Genomic DNA, 22,836 nt, shown 5'->3' with positions numbered 1-22,836 from the left:
TCCGAAAGATGTGACGTCACGAAAAAGGGTTAAGCAAATATTGGAGTAAATAAAACCCATAAAAAAGGATCTGGATTAAGTCACATGCTTACAAGCACTAGAAGTCATTTTTAATTTTTTAAATACGTTATTTTTAGCTAAAAAAGTAAAAAGTAAAAAAAATAATATAAGTATAAGTTAATATAAGATGATTAACTTGTCACAGTAACATTTACCCTTAATAATTAACTTGGGTAAAAAAAATGTAATAATTGTTTTCGACTCTATTATTTTGACAGCATGTGTATGAGTTGGAAAGCCGAGAAAAGCAAACGGAAACGAAGTGCATACAGTTAACTACTCTTTTGGCCATGTCGCGTCGAGTGGGCGGGGCACACAGAAGCGGCAGCCGATGCGGTGTAAGAGCCAGGGCCAAAGCCAAAGCCAGAACCTGGACGGCAGCAGCAACCAATTAATGTCCTTGTTAAGCACTGGCCTGAAAAATTGGCTTAAAAAATATGTAAACTTATGCCAGAGCGATCCACAAAATGAAAACATTATAACAAATAAAATTCATGTATATGGGAAACGAAAGTCTCTATGAAAGTATTTTGTTATAAATGTTAGCAATCCAAAGGTCTTGAATAAGATACTTAAATACTATATAATACTGTATAAAATTTGATGGAAATAATGGATCGTTTGAAACACGTAAAATATACAGTTAAAATGTATAGTATAGAATCTATAAAGATAATGGATTCCATCCTGCTAATGTAAGACCCCACATTAAATCTTATTTATGAAATAAAACTGCCGATAACTTTCTTGAATAAGGTCGCAGTATAAACTGCGACTTCAAATGTGTGGAGAGGTTTTGTTTATTCGACTTGGTGAGCGTGTTTGCCGACCGAAAAGCAAAAGCGGCCGAGGGGTAAGGTAAGGCCTTGCCAGTAGAATGGCCACAATTTCAACCTGGCCGTGTGTCGCTGGGCTTTAAGTGAAATAAAGTTCGTTCAGCTCTCTTTTTTTTATTCACTGGCGGCTATTATTTAATTTGCCCAGCCGAAGGAAAATGGGCGACGGCTTTGACATGAAGGCTCTCGGAATTTCAGAGTTCGACTTCCAGCCATCAGTTCGCTGTTCCTGGCGATTTTGCAGTTCAGCATTTCATTACGGGCCACCTCATGCGATGACATGGATCCGAGTTGGCCCAAAGCGGTTGCCGGGCACGCAAACTTTGACCAACGCCCGGATACCAATGCCAACGGCAATCTGTACGGGGCCAAACATCGAATCCAAAAATGCAACATTTTTGCCGATATCCGAATTGGTGCGACGATTCCAAAGCCTTCGAAGGACGGCGCCAATGCAGCGACCGTCATGGAAAAAGTCCGTTACATGACAACAAAAGGGACCCTCTGCCGGAAAGAAACCGCAGCCGGGTGGCCGGGTGGTGAAAGTGGCAGTTAGGGGTTCGACCTGCCTTCTAATCTGGACGCATAAATTCCAATCATTTCCCAAATGGAATGTGAAAGCCAAGCCAATAAAACCGCAAAACACAACACAGCATAAAGACAGTGCTAAGGAGCTATATTTGGAACTATATTGAAATTTTCACGTCCTGAATTTACTTTAAGCTTCATCCAGTAGATTACACCAGACTACCTTACTTTTACCTTTTGGTTGCTTTTGACACTTTGAGGGGATTGAAATATAAATCTGCTTAGTATACTTTAAATGTCAATATTTAAAATACGTTGATATAATCCTAAAATATTTCAAAATTCTTACTAAGCCGGCTAATTGACAAGAACTATTATTTTATCCAAATAGCTATCCAGGTAACAGATCCCAATCGTTTTGTAAGATCGAAGATTTTCTCTTAAAAAAATAGAACGAAAGCAACGAAAAACTTAAGCTAGAAATTAAGAAATGAACCGACGCCGCGTTCTAGAATTTAAGAATGACAGCTATACGCCGCGAAGCGGTAGAGCTTGTCGCCTTTATTATTCCACTGAGCGCCACTGGGAACCAGACTATCTAAAGGTATCTTCACTTCCAACTGTGTCCTTTCTTATAAAAAAATATCTGAAAATCATTTACAGGGAAGATGTTTCGAGTTGGGCTTGGAGGAGCAGTATAACCGGTACCAGATTCGATTGGTGGTCAGCTACCTGGGAGCTTTCTTTTTGTTGCACATTTTTCTGACCGTGCTCCATTGCCTAGCTGCGGTATTTTTGACAAGTGTTAGACAGATTATCGTACTATTAAAAGTATCATCTAATGTTTGGTTTCCTCTTTAGAACCACATTTATGTTCACGTTGACCTCTTATTTAGTATTGTTTCTGCTGCTGTTCTACTGTTAGTTCTAAGTATTAATTTCTTTGTTAATTTTGTTACGAACCACCCATGGATTATGACTTTGAGTGCAACCATTGCCACCGTCGTTGCCGTTGTTTCTGGTAAGTCGACTTTTAAGATCTGAGTCTACAGTTTACAATTTTTCTTTACATTATTAACACCATTTAAAAAGTGATATATAATAGCATAATTAAATTAATTAATTAGTTACATTATAATTATATTTCAGACATAGGACAGGTTATATATTCAGAACATGAAATCAAGTGGAAATTGGAAATTAATCACTATACCTACTATCTGTGCATGGTGTATATGTTTCTTCCGATAATCTCGCATACGGTGGCAATTATAATGGGCACGGGGGTCAGCCTTATCTACATAAGCTACTACATTTACTGCCTTAATTTTGTTAAGATCAACCAGAGGAGTTATAATTACTTTTATATAATAATGGACTTGCTCCATTACATTTGCTTCAATGTAATGGGCATATACTACCGTATGATGAATGACATGCTTACGCGTTCCTCATTTCTCGATCGCCACCAGTTTATCGTGGAGGAGATGTGGCTTAGGAACGCCCGTCCTCAGGAGTCGCGGCTGCTGAACGCTATTCTACCTTCTCACATAGCCAATTACATTCAAAGCAGCATCAAAGAGAGAATCTTGCAAACCGAAACAGGGCTGAGATATGACCGTCATCGCCACAAGTCGACGGTTGGCATGGCTATTCAGATACACCCTGATGTTAGTATCTTGTATGCGGATGTAGTCAACTACACACATCTGACCACCACGTTGCCGGTGGAAGATTTAATCCTTGTACTTCACGATCTGTACGCCAGATTCGACGTGGCGGCCTCGCACTTCAATGTGCAACGAATCAAGTTCCTTGGTGACTGTTACTACTGCGTGGCTGGTCTGACCTCGCCGAATCCCGACCACGCCCAGACTGCGGTGTCCTTGGGAATTTCGATGATTGCCAACATCCAGGAAGTGCGGTAAGCGTATATTATTGGATTATGGTTTGTTTCGCTCTTTTTTGTTTTTATGAAAACTTGCAATATGTTTCAACATCTGCAGAGAAGAATGGAATTTGAATATCGATATGCGCATAGGAGTTCATTCGGGAGACATAATTGCAGGTGTTATTGGCGAGGCCAAGCTTCAGTTCGACATTTGGGGTAAGACATAAGAATGCAACCTGGCAGCCATCAAGCGTCTTTTCCATTTTTAGGGCCAGCGGTGGACTTTGCCAATCTTTTAGAGTCCACTGGCGAAGCGGGATATGTACATGTTAGTAGTACTACCATGCAAATGCTAAACGTTGAAGGACTCTTTGTAAAACCTGGAACTAATGAAACAATGAATACATACCTAATAACTGGGGTCCCGCCAAGAGCATCAGTTAGGCGCACCTTAGACTACTCTGGTCTCTTTGGTTTTGATCCCAAAGCATATCACGAGCCCATCCATAACTGGTCGTCTTATGTGGACCCTACGACTGAACAATTAGAGGATGAGTTTAAAAAAATACCCGTTGGTGGCATTGAGTGAGTCCATTTGAAAAATCCATGTATCTTTCCCCCTGCTTTATAACCAAAAGTTATAGTACATTCCTATGCCCTTGCAGAGGGTATTATAATTATGGCCCAAATTGTGCAACCCACTTAAGGAGTCGTCTCCGACCGTATGATATATATTCTTGAGAAGAAACCACGCGCAAGAGAAGAAACCATGCATAAAAGTCTCCATTCCAAAGCCTATAGCTCTATCTCTTATAGTCAATGAGATCCACGCGATCATACGGACAAACAAACTGACGCACATGGCTATATGGTATCGACTAGGGTGTTGATGCTGATCAGGAATATATATACTTTATGGGGTCGGAGATGATTCCTTTTTTATGGTACATACATTCATAAGACTACATAATACCCTTGTGCTCTACGAGTACCGGGTAGAAAAATACTACAGCAGATAACACCCACCAAAATTGATATCAAATATTATTTATTTTAGATTACATTTTTTTTTTTGAACAAAACGAAAACAGCGGATACGTTTATGAAAACACATGGAGAAATACCATGTTTTGGTGTTAAAATACGATTGTGTTTTTATTATAGGAGACGAAATTAAACTTTAGCCACCCTTAAAGTGTTGATAACACACTTGTGTTCCCAACCAGTGCATTGTAGTTACCTCCGAGAAAATATGGTATAGTTACCCCATAGACTAACTTATAGCTTATGTATCATGTTCATAACTCCGTATATCTCATTTTTACCAAACGTGGTATATTAAAGAGTTTCAGGTATTTAAAAAAATAGAGGTATTAAAGCTGTTTTGCCTAACAAATACGTTTAATATCGGCATACCTTAACCATTTTTTTAATCACAGACCCATATGTTGGATAAGAGATAATAATAAAGAGGAGTACATAAATGCAGAAGTAGGACACGTTTTTGTTGCCTTCAATGATTCGAGCCTGGAGTGGAACTATCTGCGTCGACCGGACTACATTATTAAGTACACAGCGCTGTTGGTGTGGATTATGGGATGCTGCTTGATTTACTTACAGCTTGTGACCATCGAATCGTTGTGCTTATTATGCATTGCGATTGACATTCTTGTTTTTCTGTTTTTGTCCGCTGTGCTAGCCATTTGTTGGTACAAGAAATACTGCTTTTGGAAAAGTGAAGGAGACGAGAACAAAATCTATTCCCGATGCAGCTGCAGAATCTTCAATTTATTTGAAAAAATTCAGCAAAGTATAACAAAGCGCATTGTACTCTACTTGACAGTAGTATTTCTATATTTAATCATGATTTCCCAAATATTGGTTAGTAAATTATAGTGCTGGCCAACGCAAAATTTCCTTTTTCAATTGTAGACTTGTCTCACATATTTAGTGGAATTCTCCAAATAATCGCCTAATATCCATACTTTGTAGCGCATCAATGTGACACGGTGAACCTAGAATCTATTGTAAACAAGTCTTCAGTTGGATAAGAAAAACAATTTCGAAACTCGGAGGCCTGTTTAACAAATTTAAAAACGTTAATAGTGTTTCATTGTATTCCTTGCAGAATAATTGCGAATATGACTTATTCCAGCTGAAGTTCATAGATGCAAGGCTTTTCATGTATCAAATGGATGCCGACATTTGCTTTCGTCCCTGGGAATTTACCAAAATGATGTCCTTGCTCATTGGAATGAGCTATACGTTTGCCCGGATCCCCTTTTCACTGAAAATGGGCGTTTGTTTGTTGGAAGGAATATACTTTATGGTGGTGGTACTCCTTCAATACGAATTTATCTTCCATCATAGTAAAACTACTGTACCGTACATGCCTGCGGAAGCAGCTCATTGCAAGCGAATCATAGTGATGCTGCTTACTTTCTATTTTAAGGAGCGTCGGGTCGAGTTCAACACCAAGATGAACTTCAAGTGAGTGGACTAGTTTATTATTTTTGAAATTTTCCTCCATAAATCCTCTCAGAATTAATTTGGACATGAAAAAAAAACAAGAATCCGCTGACTTAACCAATGCGTCGATCAAAATTCTACTCAATAATATACTTCCCGCTCATGTCGGTAAGTGCCACAAACCAATATTTTATTTTAAGTAATTTGAGGAAGCGGTCTTTGTGTTTTTTTGTGCAGTTGAAGTGTATCTCACCAATTTAGCCAATCACGAACTCTACTATGAAAATTATGATTTGGTCTCTGTTATGTTCGCCATGTTAAGCAATTTTCAAATAGATTTGTCCGGCCTCAGAGTATTGAATGATATTATTACAGAATTTGATAGATTGGTAAAATTACCAATAAGGTCTTAAAAATAAAGATTTTTTGAGATTTTATTATTAACAGTTGAACGTTTACAAGGAGTACTATGTAGTTGAGAAGATTAAAGTGGTTGGAGGAACTTACATGGCCGCCTGTGGGTTGGATTATACTCAAGCCGCGAAAATCGGAAGAAGCCAAAAAAATGCACTTGTAATAGAAGGTGCGTAAAAAAGCTATATTCCTGTTAGTCGGATACCATTTAAAGAAGCGCTCAATTTCTTTGATTTCAATCGTAACCTTATACTTTTTAGCGGAACGAGCATCGCGATTCCGTCAGTCGCTCATGACTGCTGGAAACATCGATTATGGCGAGATCAACGACCAGGAAGAGGTAGTCTTTGTGATGGCCAGCTTCGCATTAGACCTGATGAGGACCCTTTTTATGTGCAACCAGGCCTACCAAAAGAAACCCTTTGAACGAACCTTGAAGTTAGGCGAGATCTGCATCGGCATTTCCAGCGGAGAGATAATGGCCGGAGTGGTCGGGGCCTCCCAGCCCCACTACGACATCTGGGGCAGCCCTGTAAACATGGCGTCCCGGATGCAGTCTACGGGCATGGCTGGTCGCATCCACGTAACGGAAGAATCTGCCCTAATTCTGATCGAATATGGCATCAGCAGCACTTTCCGCGGAATGACCTACGTGAAAGGCGTTGGCGAAATTCCCACGTACTTTCTGGACATTGACGATGAATACAATTTTGTCCTTCTAGAGGAGGAAGAGGCCTTTGAACAACGTCAATCGGTAAAGTCGTTACGGTCGACAGTATCGCATAACGTACATTATGATGCCAGCTCTTACGTCGATCTCCCATAGATTGCAACATATTTTATGACTTTATTTTTACATTGTTAAATATATTTTCCTAAGGTTCGCAAAACCTCGTGACATTTTGAGTCACATTTTGAGTCATTTTGGGGAATGAGTCACAAACTGCTTTACTTCAATCTGTTGCTTTTATACCCTTGCAGAGGATATTATAATTTTGGTGAAAAGTATGAAACGCAGTTAAAGAGACATCTCCACCGCTACACACAGTTCTTTCCTTTCTTTCCTATATAGGTGGGAACGGCCGGGTTTGGCCTATAGCTGCCATATGATCGAAAATGTTATAACTTTGGTGTTTTTAGAGTAAGAATGTTATCGTTGGCAAAATAATACGACAAACCAATTTTCATAAGGATCCACCGACTATATATCCCATAGCTGCCGTATAACTGAAAGATCGGAAATAACGCAACTTTTGTGTTTTTAAGACAGAAAGTTGGAACTTCGTACAGATTCTATTTTTGGCCAGTTGGTTTGGTTTTTAGTCATCCCACCTACCAAGTTTTATAACGATCGATCGGAAATAATATTTCGTAAAAATGCCAAATTTGGTATTTTTTAAGTTTCTAGCTTGGGACCTGTTGAGATCTGTAGATTTTGTTTTATAAAAATTGGATTTGTTATGATATTATCATAAGGATCGGCCAACTATATCCTATGTCTTCGATAATTATCCGGTTTTAAGTGCAAGTCAAGGAAAGCTAACTTCGGGCGGAGCACGGGAAAAAAAAAATAGTACCAGTTGTCTAATGATTAGAAAACTCAACTAGACCGTCTCTTACTATAATTCTTGATCAACATAGTAAGCCGAGCCTTTTTAAAATTTCGTTCCATTACATTTATATTTCATTTTTACATGCTTGTACACAGATACACAGAACATAGACTAAGATTAGAAGACATCCCAAATTTTTTAATACAAACGAATCAAAATGAACAAACAAAGGAACACGATGTACAAGATACGGAACACATACTATCCGCGCAAGAATAGACAATGCAAGCTGATCTATGATCGAGAGCGTTATTGGGAATACGATTACCTAAAAGTAAGCTAACCAAAAGATTAGGAACAGAAGACCAATTTTGATAACAGTTGCTTTCAGAAAAAATGCAAGGAGATGAACTTGGAAAAATCTTACCGTCTCTACCAAGTTCGCTTGATGCTTAGTTATTTGGGGGTGTTCTGTATTTTGCACATTTTCGTCACCCTTTTCGTCTGCATTCTTATCGTTTTTTTTCCCAATGTTAGATTGCATGATCTTCTTTTTAAAGTCGACGACTAAATCTTATCTACCACAGCAACGTACTTATGTCAAAATGGATATCATCTTCCAAGTGGTGTCGTCTCTCCTTGTCATAGGATGTCTGAGTGTTAATTTCAACGAACGCATTGCTGCGCGCCATCATTGGTATATGGCAGCCTCCTCGATTGTGGCAACATTAATAGCGACATTTTTTGGTAAGTCATTAAGTGTAAGAATTCTTTATTTATTGCAATTCATATTCCATAGATTTGGGGCAATGCCTTTGGTTTAAGTCCTTTTACGAATGGAACCTATACAACTGTTACGACACTTACATCCTGTGCATGATCTACATGTTCCTGCCAATAATTTCAATTAAACTTTGCCTCTCACTGGGCGCCATTGTGAGTTTCCTGTACATTGCGTATTACTACTACAACATGGGAGTAAATATAGAGACGGAAAATTACAATAGGGCTGTTGACGTCACGCACTTTTTTTGCTTTAACCTACTGGGCGTGTTCTATCGCATGATGAACGAAATACTGGTACGATCCTCCTTCCTCGACCGCCAGCAGTACATGATAGAAGAGTTTTGGCTTCGGAACGCACGGCAACAGGAGGCAGCCCTGCTAAACACCATTTTCCCAACGCAGATAGCCAAGTCTATATTTCGCTCCATTAAGGAGCGAATCATTGCCGAAGAAAAATTTATTCCGGGTCAACCAGACAGCCTTAAGGCCTCCAATATTATGGCGATCCAGCAACACCCTGATGTCAGCATCCTTTACGCAGATTTGGTCAACTACACCCACCTGACAACCACGCTTCCGGTGCAGGACCTGGTAAAGGTGCTGCACGACCTCTACGGCAGGTTCGATATGGCGGCCTCAATTTTCAATGTCATGCGCATTAAGTTCTTAGGTGACTGCTATTACTGTGTAGCGGGTCTACAACAACCGGATCCTCAGCACGCGAAATTGGCTGTCTCCTTGGGTATTTCAATGATTGCCAATATTAAAGAAGTACGGTATGTACATCAATACCCATCCTACAATATAAGTCATAAATTAGCTCACAGGGAGGAACGACAGCTGGACATCGATATGCGGATAGGGGTCCACTCGGGCCACCTATTCGCAGGAGTTATAGGGCAGGCTAAGCTACAGTTCGATGTATGGGGTAAGCATACATCAAATCAACAAGAAAAATTCTTTTAAAATCAATATTTACCATTGAGGTATTTTATTTTAATCATATAGTCCAAAGTATCCTTCCCCAAAAACATTAAAAAATATAAATAATATATTATAACATAATATATAATTTACAAATGGATACAAAAAGTTTATAATTGGAATTGACGTCTTCTAGGAGTCGACGTGAACATTGCCAATCACTTAGAAGCTACCGGCGAACCGGGTTACGTCCACGTCAGTAGCATTACTTTGAGCAACTTGGACCTAAACGAATATATTGTTCGCCCGGGTCCTGTGAAAGCCCAACAGGATCCCGTGATTCAAAGCTATCCTATGCGCACATATCTTCTTACCGGTGTACCCCAAAGGGACTCCGTCAGACGGTCCGAATCTGTTCCAATCATAGGGTTCAAATTAAGATCTCGTATTGAGCAACCCTTAAAGGAGAGGGATGTAAAGTTGTCGGAGGAATTATCTGAGGAATTTAAAAAGATGCAAACCGCCGGTCTAGAGTGAGTATTTTTTATTTGACTTTTGCATTTTACGAGCTGAAGTAAAATAAGACTTCCATTTTTTGTACAGTTTGTGATGCACTTTATTCTAAAAATCAATTGTAAAATAGTAATAGTAAAATAAAATGGTATCGTGCATCCTTTTAATGTATTGCGATCCTCAAAATGCCCAAATTTATTATTAACGAATCATATTTTGGCGTTTTTCTCAGTCTTAGATGTTGTCGCCGGGTTAAAGTTGAGCGAAAAAGCAAACATTCCAATCGTGACGTCGAATGGTGCTGTGGGGCCCTTCCGGTTTTCCATGATTCGCATCTTGAATGGAGCTATATCAACAGGACGGACTATGTTCTCAAGTACTCTATTTGCGTATCCTATATAATTGGGGTAGTCTTGGTCTTTAACCAGGCTACAGCTAACAGGACCATTTGCATAGCGTGCATTTATGTTGATGTTATATTGTTTTTAATGCTGACCGTAGTGCTTTGCATTGCTTGGTACAAAAAATTTTGCTTTTGGAAATACCATGAGGAAAAGGAATATAACAACTTGAGCTGCAGGATTTTTTCACTTTGGGAGAAGGTTCAGCGCAGTTCAGCGCGACGGATCGCGGTGTACCTATTTATTTTGAGCATATACTTCACGTATTTGTCTCTCTCGGTGGTTAGTAATGACACTTGAAAATGGATAATTGTATGCGTAATTATTTTCTCACTATTTTCAGGTTAATTGTGACCTCAATATGTTTGAGTTAGCTTTCATAGAGAACAACCTTTACGACTACGTAAGGGATGATGCGATGTGCTTTCGACCATGGGTATTCACCAACCTAATGGCTCTAATCATTGGAATGACGTTTACATTCGCTCACATTCCCTTCTCACTGAAAACAGCAATCGCGACTCTGGAGGTCTTGGTCTACCTGGTACTAATATATTTGGAGTACCCTTTTATATTCCATCACAGCAAAACATCGTTTGCATTTCTTCCCTCGGAAGCCGCCCACTGCATGCGTGTCCTGTTCACCTTTTTCACATTTTATATCAAGGAACGAGAGGTCGAGTTTAACGCTAAGACGAACTTCAAGTAGGTATAATATTGGAAAGCGAATCATTTTTTCAAATAGCTGAGTTTACAGATTAAATAATGACCTAAAAAACAAGCAAAAAGATGCCGACTTAACCAACCAATCTCTAGTGATCCTCCTCAATAATATTCTTCCCTCGCACGTCGGTAAGTGACTCTTTATGCAAATCCCTGTTTTGTATGGTGATTTGGGCCATCTCCATCCGCAGTTGAATTATACCTGACCCATTTGGAGAAGCACGAGCTCTATTATGAAAACTACTCGATGGTCTCGGTGATGTTCGCCTCGTTAATCAATTTTGAAGTAAATTTAAAAACCCTACGAGTATTAAACGACCTTATAACAGAGTTTGACAAATTGGTATGCCAAATTTGTATGTTTTAACCGGTTTAACTCTAATATATATCTTGAATTGCAGTTGAACGTCTACAGGGAATACTACGTGGTTGAGAAGATCAAGGTTGTGGGCTGCACCTACATGGCTGCCTGTGGGCTAGATTTTAACCTGGCCTCATTACATCTACAAGAAAGCAAGGCAAAATTGAACTGTAAGTTTTATTATTAAATTTTAGATTTACTTAATATATAATATTTCATACACATTTACATTCCAGTTCGATTAGCAAGCCTATCGCATCAAGAAAGCACACATGAAGAAAGTTTCGACCAAGTTGTCTTGGTAATGGCCTACTTCGCCCTGGACCTGATGCGCACCCTTTTCGAGTGTAACAGGGTCTACGCTAGCAAGCCCTTTGACCGTAGTCTGTCGGCCACCGGGATCTGCATCGGAATCTCGAGTGGAAAAGTAATGGCCGGAATCGTGGGCGCCTCCCAACCCCACTACGACATCTGGGGAAATCCCGTCAATATGGCTTCCCGAATGCAGTCCACTGGTTTAGTGGGAAAGATCCAGGTTACCGAAGAATCAGCCTTCATTTTGCGAGATTTCGGGATCAGTTGCACATTTCGTGGCATGACCTATGTGAAGGGAGTTAATGAAATCCCCACGTACTTCGTGGACATAGACTCCAATTATAACTTTGTTGAATTAGATAACACTGCAGTCGAACGAAGAATGTCCCTCTTCCAGTTAGACTCCACCGATAGCGATGCGAAAATGGTTTCAAGCACTAACGGAGAGACTACATAATTTTTATACATTTGGCAAAATATTCATACTTTAACGAGAAAACTTTATTTACTAAACTACGTCAATAAAGAGCTACTGTACCCAACTACGTGTTTGTTAATAACAAAATTATACTTAAATTTACCGATTAAGTATATGGAATTCAGATGAGGGAATCTTTACTAAGTAAAAATTCTAGGACCAAAGTAACAGTAGCTCATATAGTCATGCATCATTAACATATACCGCATCAACCTATACATATGTACACATCTCAAACATAATTCTTATATACGTCAAATCAAAAACACGAAACAAGCCATGTATAGGGAAGGTAGCTTTTATCACACGGGGAAGTGGAAGCGCCGTAAGTCCTGCAAGCTGCGCTTCTCGAGTGAGAGTTTGTGGGAGCCGTCCTATCTAAAGGTATCTGAGCGCTCCCAACTAGCCCCGCTCTACCACTAACTGAAACATATTTTCCAGGCCAAATGCAAGGAGTTGGGTCTGGAGGAGGAATACTTGAGGTACCAGATCCGACTTATGATCAGTTACCTGCGCGTGTTCTTCGTTTTGAATATAATAGTCACCGCCCTTCATTGCTTTGTAATCATAGTTTTCACCAATGTTAGCAATCTATGTTGATATCCTGAGATTGCGCTCTAACTTTTATTTTTTCCAGTACAAGCATTCGCTTATTGTCGACATACCATTCTTCTTAGTGCCCTCTGCTGCAATTCTTCTTTGTTTAAGTATCAATTTCTTTGAGCAGTTTGTTCTGCGCCACAGGTGGGTTATGACGGCTAGCTCGATTGCAGCTACCATTATTTCAGTGTCCGCAGGTAAGTCGAATCAACAAAAACAGAATCGTGTAATAATTAAGTCACGTCTAGATATTGGTAAGTGCGCTTACCATTACAATTGGACGTTGAATAACACGTTCGATACCTATAATCTGTGCATGATATACATGTTTCTGCCAATAACCTCATTAGTCCTGGCCGTGTCCCTGGGCTCGTTAGTGAGCCTGGCTTACATTCTGTATTTCCTATACTGCATGGCATACATGCGCTTTTACAGCGGAGATAAAGAGTTCGGCCTTGCGACCGTAGACGTCTTCCACTACCTTTGCTTCAATATGCTGGGCATGTTCTTCCGCATGATGAACGACGCGCTTGTACGCTCCTCCTTCCTAGACCGCCACCAGTTCATGATGGAGGAGCTCTGGCTCCGGAACGCCCGCAGACAGGAGTCGATGCTGCTGAACAGCATTCTGCCGCCACAGATAGCCAAGTCCCTTCAGAAGTCCATCAAGGAACGGATCATAGAAACCGATAACGGTCTCATGTTTCAGCGATCCCGGGTGCACTTCTCCAGTCTCATGGCTATCCAGATACACCCGGACGTCAGTATCTTGTACGCGGATGTGGTTAACTACACCCATCTTACGACGACTCTCACAGTGGAAAAACTAGTCCAGGTTCTACATGATCTCTACGCCAGATTCGACATGGCGGCCTCAATGTACAAGGTCCAGCGCATAAAGTTTTTGGGTGACTGTTACTATTGTGTGGCGGGTCTAAGTGAGCCGGATCCTGATCATGCCATCTGTGCCGTGTCTCTGGGAATAGCTATGATTGCAAATATCCAGGAAGTTAGGTATGACTATATATGATTAGATGCAACTAAAATGGCAAGCAAGGGATGCCCTCTATATTCATTTTGTATAGGATGTGAGCAGTCCATCCTTATGGAAATGCCTATTTACCATGTTTTCGACCCAAAAACTTTTATTTTGTGTGCATAATATTTATAATATTTTGTCTAGCTGTGTTCGTCTGCTTCAAATCACATCTTTCAGCGTCGCTTATTTCTATTGTTAGACATAAACCAAGTATCGGACATGGTCGTTGATTTATTTGGCTGTTAAAGCTTAGATCCATTAAGACGTATTCTTAATTTAAAGTATTCTTTAATTTTGGCGTCAATTTGCGAATTATAGTCACACAATTTTGAAAGCTCTACAAAAACATCGAGACGAGAGTTTTACTATTATTTTTGGCATTCGTCTACGAATAAATTTAACCAAAGATAAAGTATTAAACTTAAAATAATTCAATCCACAGGAAAAAACGGGAGTTAAACATTGACATGCGAATAGGAGTCCACTCGGGAAATCTATTTGCAGGAGTTATAGGGGTTGCAAAGTTGCAGCTTGACATTTGGGGTAAGCCAAAAAAACTTCTGTCTTACCAAAATTTCGAAAAATATGTACTTAATTTATATTCATTATACATATTCGAAAAAGCTAAAAGGCGAACTTTTTTTTCCAAAGGATTCAAATAATAACTTTGCTATTTTAAGGACCCGACGTGGACATTGCCAATCATCTGGAGTCCACTGGCGAACCGGGCTTTGTACATGTCAGTGGCAGGACTTTGGCCAACTTGAACGTTGAGGACTATATAGTTATTCCGGGCACTGACAAGGCCCAAAGAGATCCCGTGCTGCAGAAACATCCGATGAGTACCTACCTTATAACCGGAGCTGCACCAAGCGACTCATGCAGACGTTCCAGGCAATCACATCTAGCTTCTATGCTGGACATTCAAACCCGACCAAAGTATCATAGCAGAAGCTCAAACCAAATGTCGCCCACGGATGAGTTGCAGCAGGAGTTTCGCAATATGCCAGTTGGAGGTTTTGAGTGAGTGCACATTTGTAATTACATACAATGCCACTTATTATACCCGGTACCCGGTACAAAAATTTGTTGTTGAGAATCCATACCGTTAAAGTTTAACATTTAAAGGTTAGTTAAATTGTGGGTGGAGGAGATGAGTACCGGGTATAATATAGTCGGGAAACTCGACTATATGTCTTCTCGCTTGTTTTTCTATTGCTTTCCTGTCTGTTCAGCTTCAGTTGCTTGTCTAGGAAGGATAATAAGGATCAACACAGAAAAGATCTTGGAATATTTTGTGCCGCTTTCAGAGATGCAAGGCTAGAATGGGATTTTCTGCGTAGACCTGACTATATGCTTAAATACTCCATAGTTATGGCCTGGCTTATCGGAAACTGCTTAGTATTCATCCAGATCGTGACTAACCAAAGGAATTGCCATACCTGCATTGTGGTGGATATATTCGCATTCTTTTATTTAACCACTCTCGTTTGCATTTCGTGGTATAAAAAATACTGCCACTGGATGTATAGAAACGATGAGGAAAGGCGGTACGGCCGCCTTAGCTGCAGGATTTTCAAATTCTTTGAGGGGATTCAGCAAAGCATGTCAAGACGCCTTTTAGTTTACTTGTCTATAATAGCCATATATTTTTCAGTGATAGTTTTGATAGTGGTAAGTAGTTTTTGATTGAAAAAAAAAAATCTTTACTTGAAGTATTTTCAGATAAATTGTGATGCTGGTGTGTTCCAGTTAAACTTCATTGAGTCAAAATTGTATAGGTATGAAGTAAATCGGGACGTGTGCTTCCATCCCTGGGCCTTCACCAACATGATGGCTCTAATCCTTGGAATGAGCTACACGTTCACCAGGATTTCTTTCTCGCTGAAAATGATAATAAGCCTGGTGGAGGTCGTTGTGTATTTTATGTTTCTGTTCTTACAGTTTACATATGTATTCCACCACAGTGTGACTACGTCTCCCTATTTGATCGCGGAAGTAGCTCACTCTACGCGAATAATTGTCACATTTGTAACGTTCTATCTAAAAGAACGGCAGGTGGAGTTCAACACAAAGACAAATTTCAAGTGAGTTACCTTAATAGTTACTATTTGTGCTTAACAATTTGTGATTGTGTAAAATCATTAGACTTAATATAGATCTGCAGAACAAGCAACAGGCAGCCGATATAACCAACCAGTCGATTCTCATCCTGCTCAACAACCTTCTACCCTCCCACGTTGGTAAGCTTACAATATTCATAATTTCTGTACATTCCTAAATATATATGCATATATATATTTTATTAAATGTAACAATCCTTTAATTTACAGTCGCAGTGTACCTAACAAACATTGCCAAGCACCAGCTCTATTACGAAAACTACGACATGGTCTCGGTCATGTTCGCCTCGTTAATCAATTTTCAAATGGATTTGCCTAGTCTTCGAGTATTAAATAACATAGTCACCGAGTTTGATAAATTGGTTAGCTGAAAATCTCGAACGCTAAATCATAAAAAAAATCATTTCTGTTTGATCACAGCTTATCGTCTACAAGGAATACTTTGTGGTTGAAAAAATAAAGGTCGTTGGATGCACATACATGGCTGCTTGCGGATTAGATTTTAACCTGGTCGAAAAAAGCGCTAAAACAGTTGGAAATATATGTTAGTATATAGTTTTACTAAAACACTTCATTTAACTAAACTGCATTGTGAAATCCACTTCTAGCTGAGCGATTGTCACGCAGCGTAACGCTTTCGGGTTCTGTACGAAGCGAGGTATACCACGACGAGGTTGTGCTAGTTATGGCCACCTTCGCCCTGGACCTGATGCGAACTCTCTCTGTTTGCAACAACACGTATGCGGACTTACCAACTGACCGAGACCTGAGCAGCGGAGAAATCTGCATCGGCATTTCCAGCGGGGAGATAATGGCCGGAGTGGTCGGGGCCTCCCAGCCGCACTACGACATCTGGGGAAATCCTGTAAACTTGGCTTCCCGGATGCAGTCGACAGGCTTGGCCGGCCACATACAAGTGACCGAAGAATCGGCGAATATTTTGTCTGATTACGGCATTAGCAGTACTTATCGGGGCATGACCTTTGTTAAGGGAGTTGGCGAAATTCCGACGTATTTTGTGGACATCAGCAACGGCTATCAATTTATTTTCATCCCTGGACCTCAATTAAACAGGCGCGGTTCAACTCTATACCCATTCCATGCTGATTTGAGGTCCGCAGAGAAAGAGGAGGAGACGTAGCTCCAATCATTTACAATACTATCACATTCACCTTTCTAAATAAATGTACATATTTTTTAGCAATCTGATCATTTTTGGGTGCCATCAAATAGTTTATTTTTATTTGTTAACCAAAGTAGTCTGTTCCGTTTCCTTAATTACGAAAATAAATCTCAATGATTTTATAATCAAACTCCAAAAAGCATTGAGTTCAAGAAGAATAAAGAATGCCGCCAATATCATATAGAAGAGGATGTTTCATAAATTACTCAAAGGAGAAGATGTGGGAGCCCGGCTACCTTAAAGTAAGAAGTGTGGTGATAGCTTGTTATTAGGTTGGAATTGATAAAACTTACGATCGGCAGGCCAAGTGCAAGGAGTTGGGCTTGGAGGACCAATTCCAGTTGTATCAGATCCGACTGTGGAAAAGCTATCTGAGCGTTTTCTATTTTCTTCACATCTTAGTTACTGTAAGCCATTGCACCCTTTTGCTAACGACAAGCACTGTAAGTAAATGAACTGTAGATTAAGCACCTTGTTTTGAAGAAATGACTTTAGCACGTTGAAATAATATACTTCGACGTGGGACTTTACATTGGCAGCGCTGTGATCATCTTATCGATTCTAAGCATAAATTTTTGTGACGCCTTCATTGCGGATCACACATGGATGATGTTCCTTAGCTCAATGCTCGCCGCCCTTACTCTGGTTTTGACAGGCGAGTCTCTTAAAAATTCGTTCAATACCAAAAAAAAAACTAAAAAAATTATTTAGACCTATTTCAGACATTTTACCATAAGACGTTTACCAACTGGACTCTTGGATCGTTCTACGATACGTATATTATCTTTATGATATACATGTTTCTGCCAATCCACTTCATTTTTGGTGCAGTGGCCCTTGGCCTCTTGATTTCAGGCATCTACATAGTTTACTTTTTGATCTTCGAGGGCCTAAGATTCACCTTAATCTTTTCCGATATTTTCCATTTTACTGGACTGTGGGTGGACATACTCCACTACTTGTGCCTTAACATGGTCGGACTCTTTTTCCGAGTGATGAACGGCATCGTGGTGCGATCCTCCTTCCTGGACCGCCATCAGTACGTTAAAGAGGAGCTTTGGCTGCGGAATGCCCGGCTCCAAGAGAAACTTCTGCTGGACAGCATCCTCCCGAAGGCCATATCGCAGCACTTGCAGAGAGAAATCCAGAACAGGATTAGCCTGGCCAAGAAGGGAATGCGGCACTTTAGCGTATTGGACCGGAGCATGACCATACAGGTGCACCCGGATGTCAGCATCCTGTACGCGGATGTAGTAAACTACACTCACCTGACAACAACGCTGACCGTGGAGCGGCTTGTGACCATCCTGCACGATCTCTACAGGCGATTCGACGTGGCAGCCTCCCGTTACCAGGTGCAACGGATCAAGTTCCTTGGTGATTGCTACTACTGCGTAGCCGGCTTGGTAGAACCGGATCCGGATCATGCTGACAACTGTGTGGCTCTAGGTCTGTGCATGATCGCCGAGATCCAAGATTTACGGTGAGTATCAAGAGGGAGGAAAGTATGTAAATAATTGTTCCCTTTCAAAATACAGGGATATTCAAGCACTAGATATCAATATGCGCATTGGAGTACATTCGGGTAATCTCTTTGCGGGCATCATCGGTCAGGCCAAGCTTCAATACGATGTTTGGGGTGAGCTGTGGATCTCAGAGAGACTCCATTTATAAACCCTCTCCTGCAGGACTGGATGTTACCATTGCCAACGTGTTGGAATCTACTGGCGTGCCAGGCTTCGTTCATATTAGTGGCGCTACTTTAAGCAATTTGGACTTACCTGATTATGTTATCATTGATGGTCCCGAAAGGGCTGTTGACCATCCCCTCTTAAAGAAATACAAAATAAAGACGTATATAGTAGAATCTGGTCCTTCAAGTAGAGAAAGCAGTGACTCTTTCGATTATGGCAGAACTTTATCTGTGATAAGTATTACCTCAAGACCATTTCACCACACCAGACAGGAAGATGCAAACCTTGACGCCATTTTCAACGCAGAGCTTAATGAGGAATTTCGGAAGATGCCTGTCAGTCCATATAAGTAAGTTGATCTTAATAATGACGTTTTTTTGTTTCATTTATTAGTAGGAATAAAATGTGCATCTGATGAAGTGTACTTTCGGTTCTTCAGCATAAAAGATTTCTATGGAAACATTGGGAAAAATGAACAGTCCAAGCTACACGAGAAAGTGACTTTTTTTCTAACTTTTCGGGATATGGATTTGGAGAAAGACTATTTAGGACAAACGGATTTTATGTTCAAGTACAATATTCTTCTGGTCTGCATGATTGGGCTTTCCCTGCTATTTGTCCAAATAACGTACGGCGAAGGTTTATGCCTACTCTGCGCTTCCCTGGATGGCTTTGTTATTTTTAGTCTGTTCCTATTTACCTTTATTTCGTGGTATAAAAAGGTGTGCTGGTGGAGAATAGGGAGACGCAACCCAGGTCACGTTTATAATCGCTTTAGCTGCTTTATTTTCTATGTCTACGAGAGCATCCAAAGAAGTCTTCTTATCCGCATATGCATTTATCTATTTGTGACTGCTTCGAACTGCCTGGTGGTTGCAATAATATTGGTAAGTCCCTGTGATTATCCAGGGAATTTTAATTTCTTTTGGTATATTTTTATTGTACATTGATATTTTCTTTTAGTTTAATTGCGATCGTTCCGCTTATATTCTTGGAAAAATCGAGAGCAAGATTTTTCACTACGAAGAGAAGAGTTCGATGTGCTTTCAGCCTTGGCTTGTGACCAATGTTGCGGCAATTATGATCAGCATGGCCATTACGTTCACTCGTATTCCTTTCCTGGTCAAGACTTTGGTCGTCGTAGTACAGACAGTAACATACCTATTATTGGTTTTCACAGTCTACGACTTTAACTATCGCCACAGTGTCAGTTCTAATCCCTTCCTGGCTGCAGAGTACGCCCATGGTCTGCTAATTTTAATAACGGCGGTTACTGCCTATCTGAAGGAGCGCCAAATCGAGTTTGCCAATAAGGTGAATTTCAGGTGAGTCTTCGGCCCTTAAAATTGTTTCTTTACGCTAAATACAGGTCCTCAGCTGGCAAAAAGAGTTGGAAGGCAAGGAGCGTGATGCCCATTTAACCAATCAATCGATTGTGGTTTTGCTCAACAACATTCTACCCAGTCATGTTGGTAAGTTTTGCTGGAAATTAACTTTTATAAGTGGATCGTAAAACTCATTCATATTTCCTCAGTGGAAATGTATCTTAATTCATTAGCTAAGCATGAGCTCTACTATGAAAATTATCAAATGGTCTCTGTTATGTTCGCCATGTTAATGCATTTTCAAATGGACCTAGAGAACCTACGAATACTGAACGAAATTATTACGGAATTCGACATATTGGTAAGCCTATTTTCATAAAACCAAGTTACTATACTTAACTCTCTACAGTTACTATATTATAAGGAATATTTTGTGGTAGAAAAAATAAAGGTTGTGGGCTGCACCTACATGGCAGCTTGTGGATTGGACGTGAGCTTTGCCGATAGCATAAGTAAGCCTGTAAAACGAGAATCGGAAGGCAAGTGACAATCATAAAACTAATAAGCATAAGCCAAATTAAATTATTAACCAGAATTTAGAGGATCATTTGGAGGAAATCATAAAGATCTGGAGGAGGTGGTATACGTTCTAGCCAGTTTTGCTCTCGACATGATGAGGACTTTGGAAGGCTTCAAAACCACTTACAAGTCGGTCGCGGCCATGCGGAGCCACTCAATTGGAGCAATTAGCATCGGTATCTCGAGCGGAGAAGTGATGGCTGGAATTGTAGGCGCTTCCCAGCCGCACTACGATATTTGGGGCAACGCCGTCAACATGGCGTCGAGGATGCAGTCCACTGGCCTAGCGGATACTATACAAGTGACTGAAGAATCAGCTTTAATCCTGGAGGAATTCGGCATTAAATGTAACTATCGGGGCCTAACCTATGTTAAGGGCCGCGGCAAAATCCCAACCTATATGGTGGACATCAGCAAGGAATATGACTTTACTGTGAAACCGCAGAGACGAAAGCCCAGTCATGAACAACGCAGTACGATTTTGTCGTATTTGCCCTACGATGCTGTTGATATACCAAACGAGTTAGGAAGCGACACGATTAGCTTTTCTAACAACCCAAAGTTCAAAGACTACTCCAGCATATAACTATAAAGACAGCAGTTTTGTATTTAATGAATTAAACTATTTGAAGAAATAACCTCCTTGGATATTTTATAATAATCGTCACATATGTTGGTGCTGACGGACCTGAAAGCTGACCGATGATGCCAGTCATTGTGTCCTGTAATTGATGTCTTTTTGAGAAAACAAAAATATCTGGAAAATACACGCAAGACAAAAGCCCATTTTCGATGAAAGCCCCAGGACTGCGTGTTTTATTCTCGTAGTCGCACGGCCCGTTTTTGTATCAGCTTTTTTACTCAGTACTGACACTTTTTACCATTCCTTTGATATGCAAAACGTACAGATCCAAATGCATTTTTTCAAAATAAAAAAATTCAGAGTTTGTCTTCCTGAAGTGAAAGCTTCTATACCCTTGCATATGGATTTAATCCACCTATGTATGTTTACGATTGTGTACGTTGGATTTTACTTTATATAAAAATGTAGTGTATCCTATCAATACATAATATAAAAAATTTACAACCAATAGAAAATTTAACTTCAGTCATATTCGTTTTTTGAAAAGTAACCAGTCGAAATAGACATTGATATGTCAAAGATCCGATGAAGATATGTAAGTATATAACTAAATAAATACTATATAAATAAACAAAATACTAGGTAATATTTATTATATTACCTATGTCAAGCTCTGAAGTACTAAAAATACTAAAGACGTTGATATTTAAAATAATTCTAGTTTTTAAATAAATCCGGATTTTAAAGTACATCTAGAGTATTCAAAACATCTCATTTTGAAAACCCATCCGGTGCTTTAATTGCTGTACGTGTGCATTGGACCGAGTGAATCATATTCCAGTCGTCATTATTCAACAACAGACAGGATAGATGTTTTCCTACTAATTGAGGATTTAATTTTAAATAAAAAACTATTCAAGGGAACTGAAAAGAGTTAAAATGTTCAGTTCAATTGAACGCTCGTTTAAATTGAGAAAATTTGGTAGAAATTTTTAAAGGAGTTGTAGTGGAGCTTTCAAAACTTCCATTAGTTCTAATTACATTTTTAGATAATTGATAGTAATTCCAATTCTATTTTTTAGTTGATTTTGGCCTCTGGCTACAAATCAGATACAAAACCAGCAGAGCTGCAGTAACACTGCAAATAAATCCGAATTCCAATCCCCAGTTGCTTTTTATCGAATTGTGTCACATTAAGAAAAATGTTTTCATGACAAAAAGTTAAAACCCGCAAAATAGCAAAAAATAAGTAAAAATGCTGTCGAAATCGAGTTTCATTCTTAGGCTATTTGGCATTCCCAAAATCTAAAGTAACAACATTGACTCAAGTCCGTTCTGAAATGCGAAAAAACGAATTCCAGACCTTTTCAAGCTAACTAATCTTTTTTTACGGATTTATTTTCCCTTTCCGTGAATATGGTCCAGTCTGGGGATGCGTGTGTGTAGTTGGCTGCCAAT

At 39.8% G+C, this 22,836-nt stretch overlaps 4 protein-coding genes across 12 annotated transcripts; all 4 read left to right on the top strand.

Moving 5' to 3' along the window:
• Positions 1-1,705: 1,705 nt before the first annotated feature.
• On the top strand, positions 1,706-7,064 carry LOC108133296 (adenylyl cyclase X E-like). Its single transcript, XM_070277434.1, has 13 exons — positions 1,706-1,823; positions 1,886-2,028; positions 2,088-2,228; positions 2,286-2,445; positions 2,574-3,348; positions 3,431-3,531; positions 3,585-3,900; positions 4,755-5,196; positions 5,444-5,805; positions 5,858-5,952; positions 6,022-6,173; positions 6,232-6,367; positions 6,459-7,064. The coding sequence occupies exons 2-13, from the start codon at positions 1,915-1,917 to the stop codon at positions 7,022-7,024; spliced, it is 3,360 nt and encodes a 1,119-aa protein (XP_070133535.1). The 5' UTR covers positions 1,706-1,823; positions 1,886-1,914; the 3' UTR covers positions 7,025-7,064.
• Positions 7,065-7,874: 810 nt separating this feature from the next.
• Positions 7,875-12,316, top strand: LOC108133295 (adenylyl cyclase X E-like). 4 transcript variants are annotated; one of them, XM_017253146.3, is made up of 12 exons: positions 7,875-8,085; positions 8,143-8,283; positions 8,339-8,498; positions 8,551-9,313; positions 9,365-9,465; positions 9,658-9,994; positions 10,207-10,657; positions 10,719-11,080; positions 11,133-11,227; positions 11,290-11,441; positions 11,500-11,629; positions 11,696-12,316. In XM_017253146.3, the coding sequence occupies exons 1-12, from the start codon at positions 7,969-7,971 to the stop codon at positions 12,229-12,231; spliced, it is 3,345 nt and encodes a 1,114-aa protein (XP_017108635.2). In that variant the 5' UTR covers positions 7,875-7,968; the 3' UTR covers positions 12,232-12,316. The 4 variants fall into 4 exon arrangements, with proteins under 4 accessions (XP_017108635.2, XP_043067416.1, XP_070133379.1 ...); XM_043211481.2 differs by having other exon boundaries at positions 8,133-8,283; XM_070277278.1 differs by lacking the exon at positions 8,143-8,283.
• A 117-nt stretch (positions 12,317-12,433) lies between these two features.
• Positions 12,434-17,201, top strand: LOC108133301 (adenylyl cyclase X E-like). 3 transcript variants are annotated; one of them, XM_017253153.3, is made up of 12 exons: positions 12,434-12,636; positions 12,694-12,834; positions 12,890-13,049; positions 13,101-13,866; positions 14,334-14,434; positions 14,572-14,914; positions 15,127-15,562; positions 15,617-15,978; positions 16,040-16,134; positions 16,225-16,376; positions 16,435-16,558; positions 16,623-17,201. In XM_017253153.3, exons 1-12 carry the CDS (start codon positions 12,532-12,534, stop codon positions 17,153-17,155), a joined length of 3,318 nt encoding a protein of 1,105 aa, XP_017108642.2. In that variant the 5' UTR covers positions 12,434-12,531; the 3' UTR covers positions 17,156-17,201. The 3 variants fall into 3 exon arrangements, with proteins under 3 accessions (XP_017108642.2, XP_017108641.2, XP_070133272.1); XM_017253152.3 differs by having other exon boundaries at positions 15,127-15,565; XM_070277171.1 differs by lacking the exons at positions 15,127-15,562; positions 15,617-15,978; positions 16,040-16,134; ... (1 more) ...; positions 16,435-16,558; positions 16,623-17,201 and having other exon boundaries at positions 14,543-14,679.
• Positions 17,202-17,299: 98 nt separating this feature from the next.
• On the top strand, positions 17,300-21,737 carry ACXE (Adenylyl cyclase X E). 4 transcript variants are annotated; one of them, XM_070277169.1, is made up of 12 exons: positions 17,300-17,439; positions 17,500-17,640; positions 17,693-17,852; positions 17,909-18,680; positions 18,736-18,836; positions 18,886-19,240; positions 19,331-19,778; positions 19,855-20,216; positions 20,269-20,363; positions 20,426-20,577; positions 20,641-20,755; positions 20,810-21,737. In XM_070277169.1, the coding sequence occupies exons 1-12, from the start codon at positions 17,362-17,364 to the stop codon at positions 21,379-21,381; spliced, it is 3,351 nt and encodes a 1,116-aa protein (XP_070133270.1). In that variant the 5' UTR covers positions 17,300-17,361; the 3' UTR covers positions 21,382-21,737. The 4 variants fall into 4 exon arrangements, 3 of the variants coding, with proteins under 3 accessions (XP_070133270.1, XP_070133269.1, XP_070133271.1); XM_070277168.1 differs by having other exon boundaries at positions 20,626-20,755; positions 20,810-21,736; XM_070277170.1 differs by having other exon boundaries at positions 20,626-20,755; positions 20,817-21,006.
• The last annotated feature ends 1,099 nt before the right edge of the window (positions 21,738-22,836 follow it).

Source organism: Drosophila bipectinata, chromosome 2L (genome assembly GCF_030179905.1).
Source record: "Drosophila bipectinata strain 14024-0381.07 chromosome 2L, DbipHiC1v2, whole genome shotgun sequence".
Lineage (NCBI taxonomy): Eukaryota > Metazoa > Arthropoda > Insecta > Diptera > Drosophilidae > Drosophila > Drosophila bipectinata.
The sequence above is the reverse complement of the archived record's forward strand: the minus strand, read 5'-3'. Positions and strand labels throughout refer to the sequence as shown.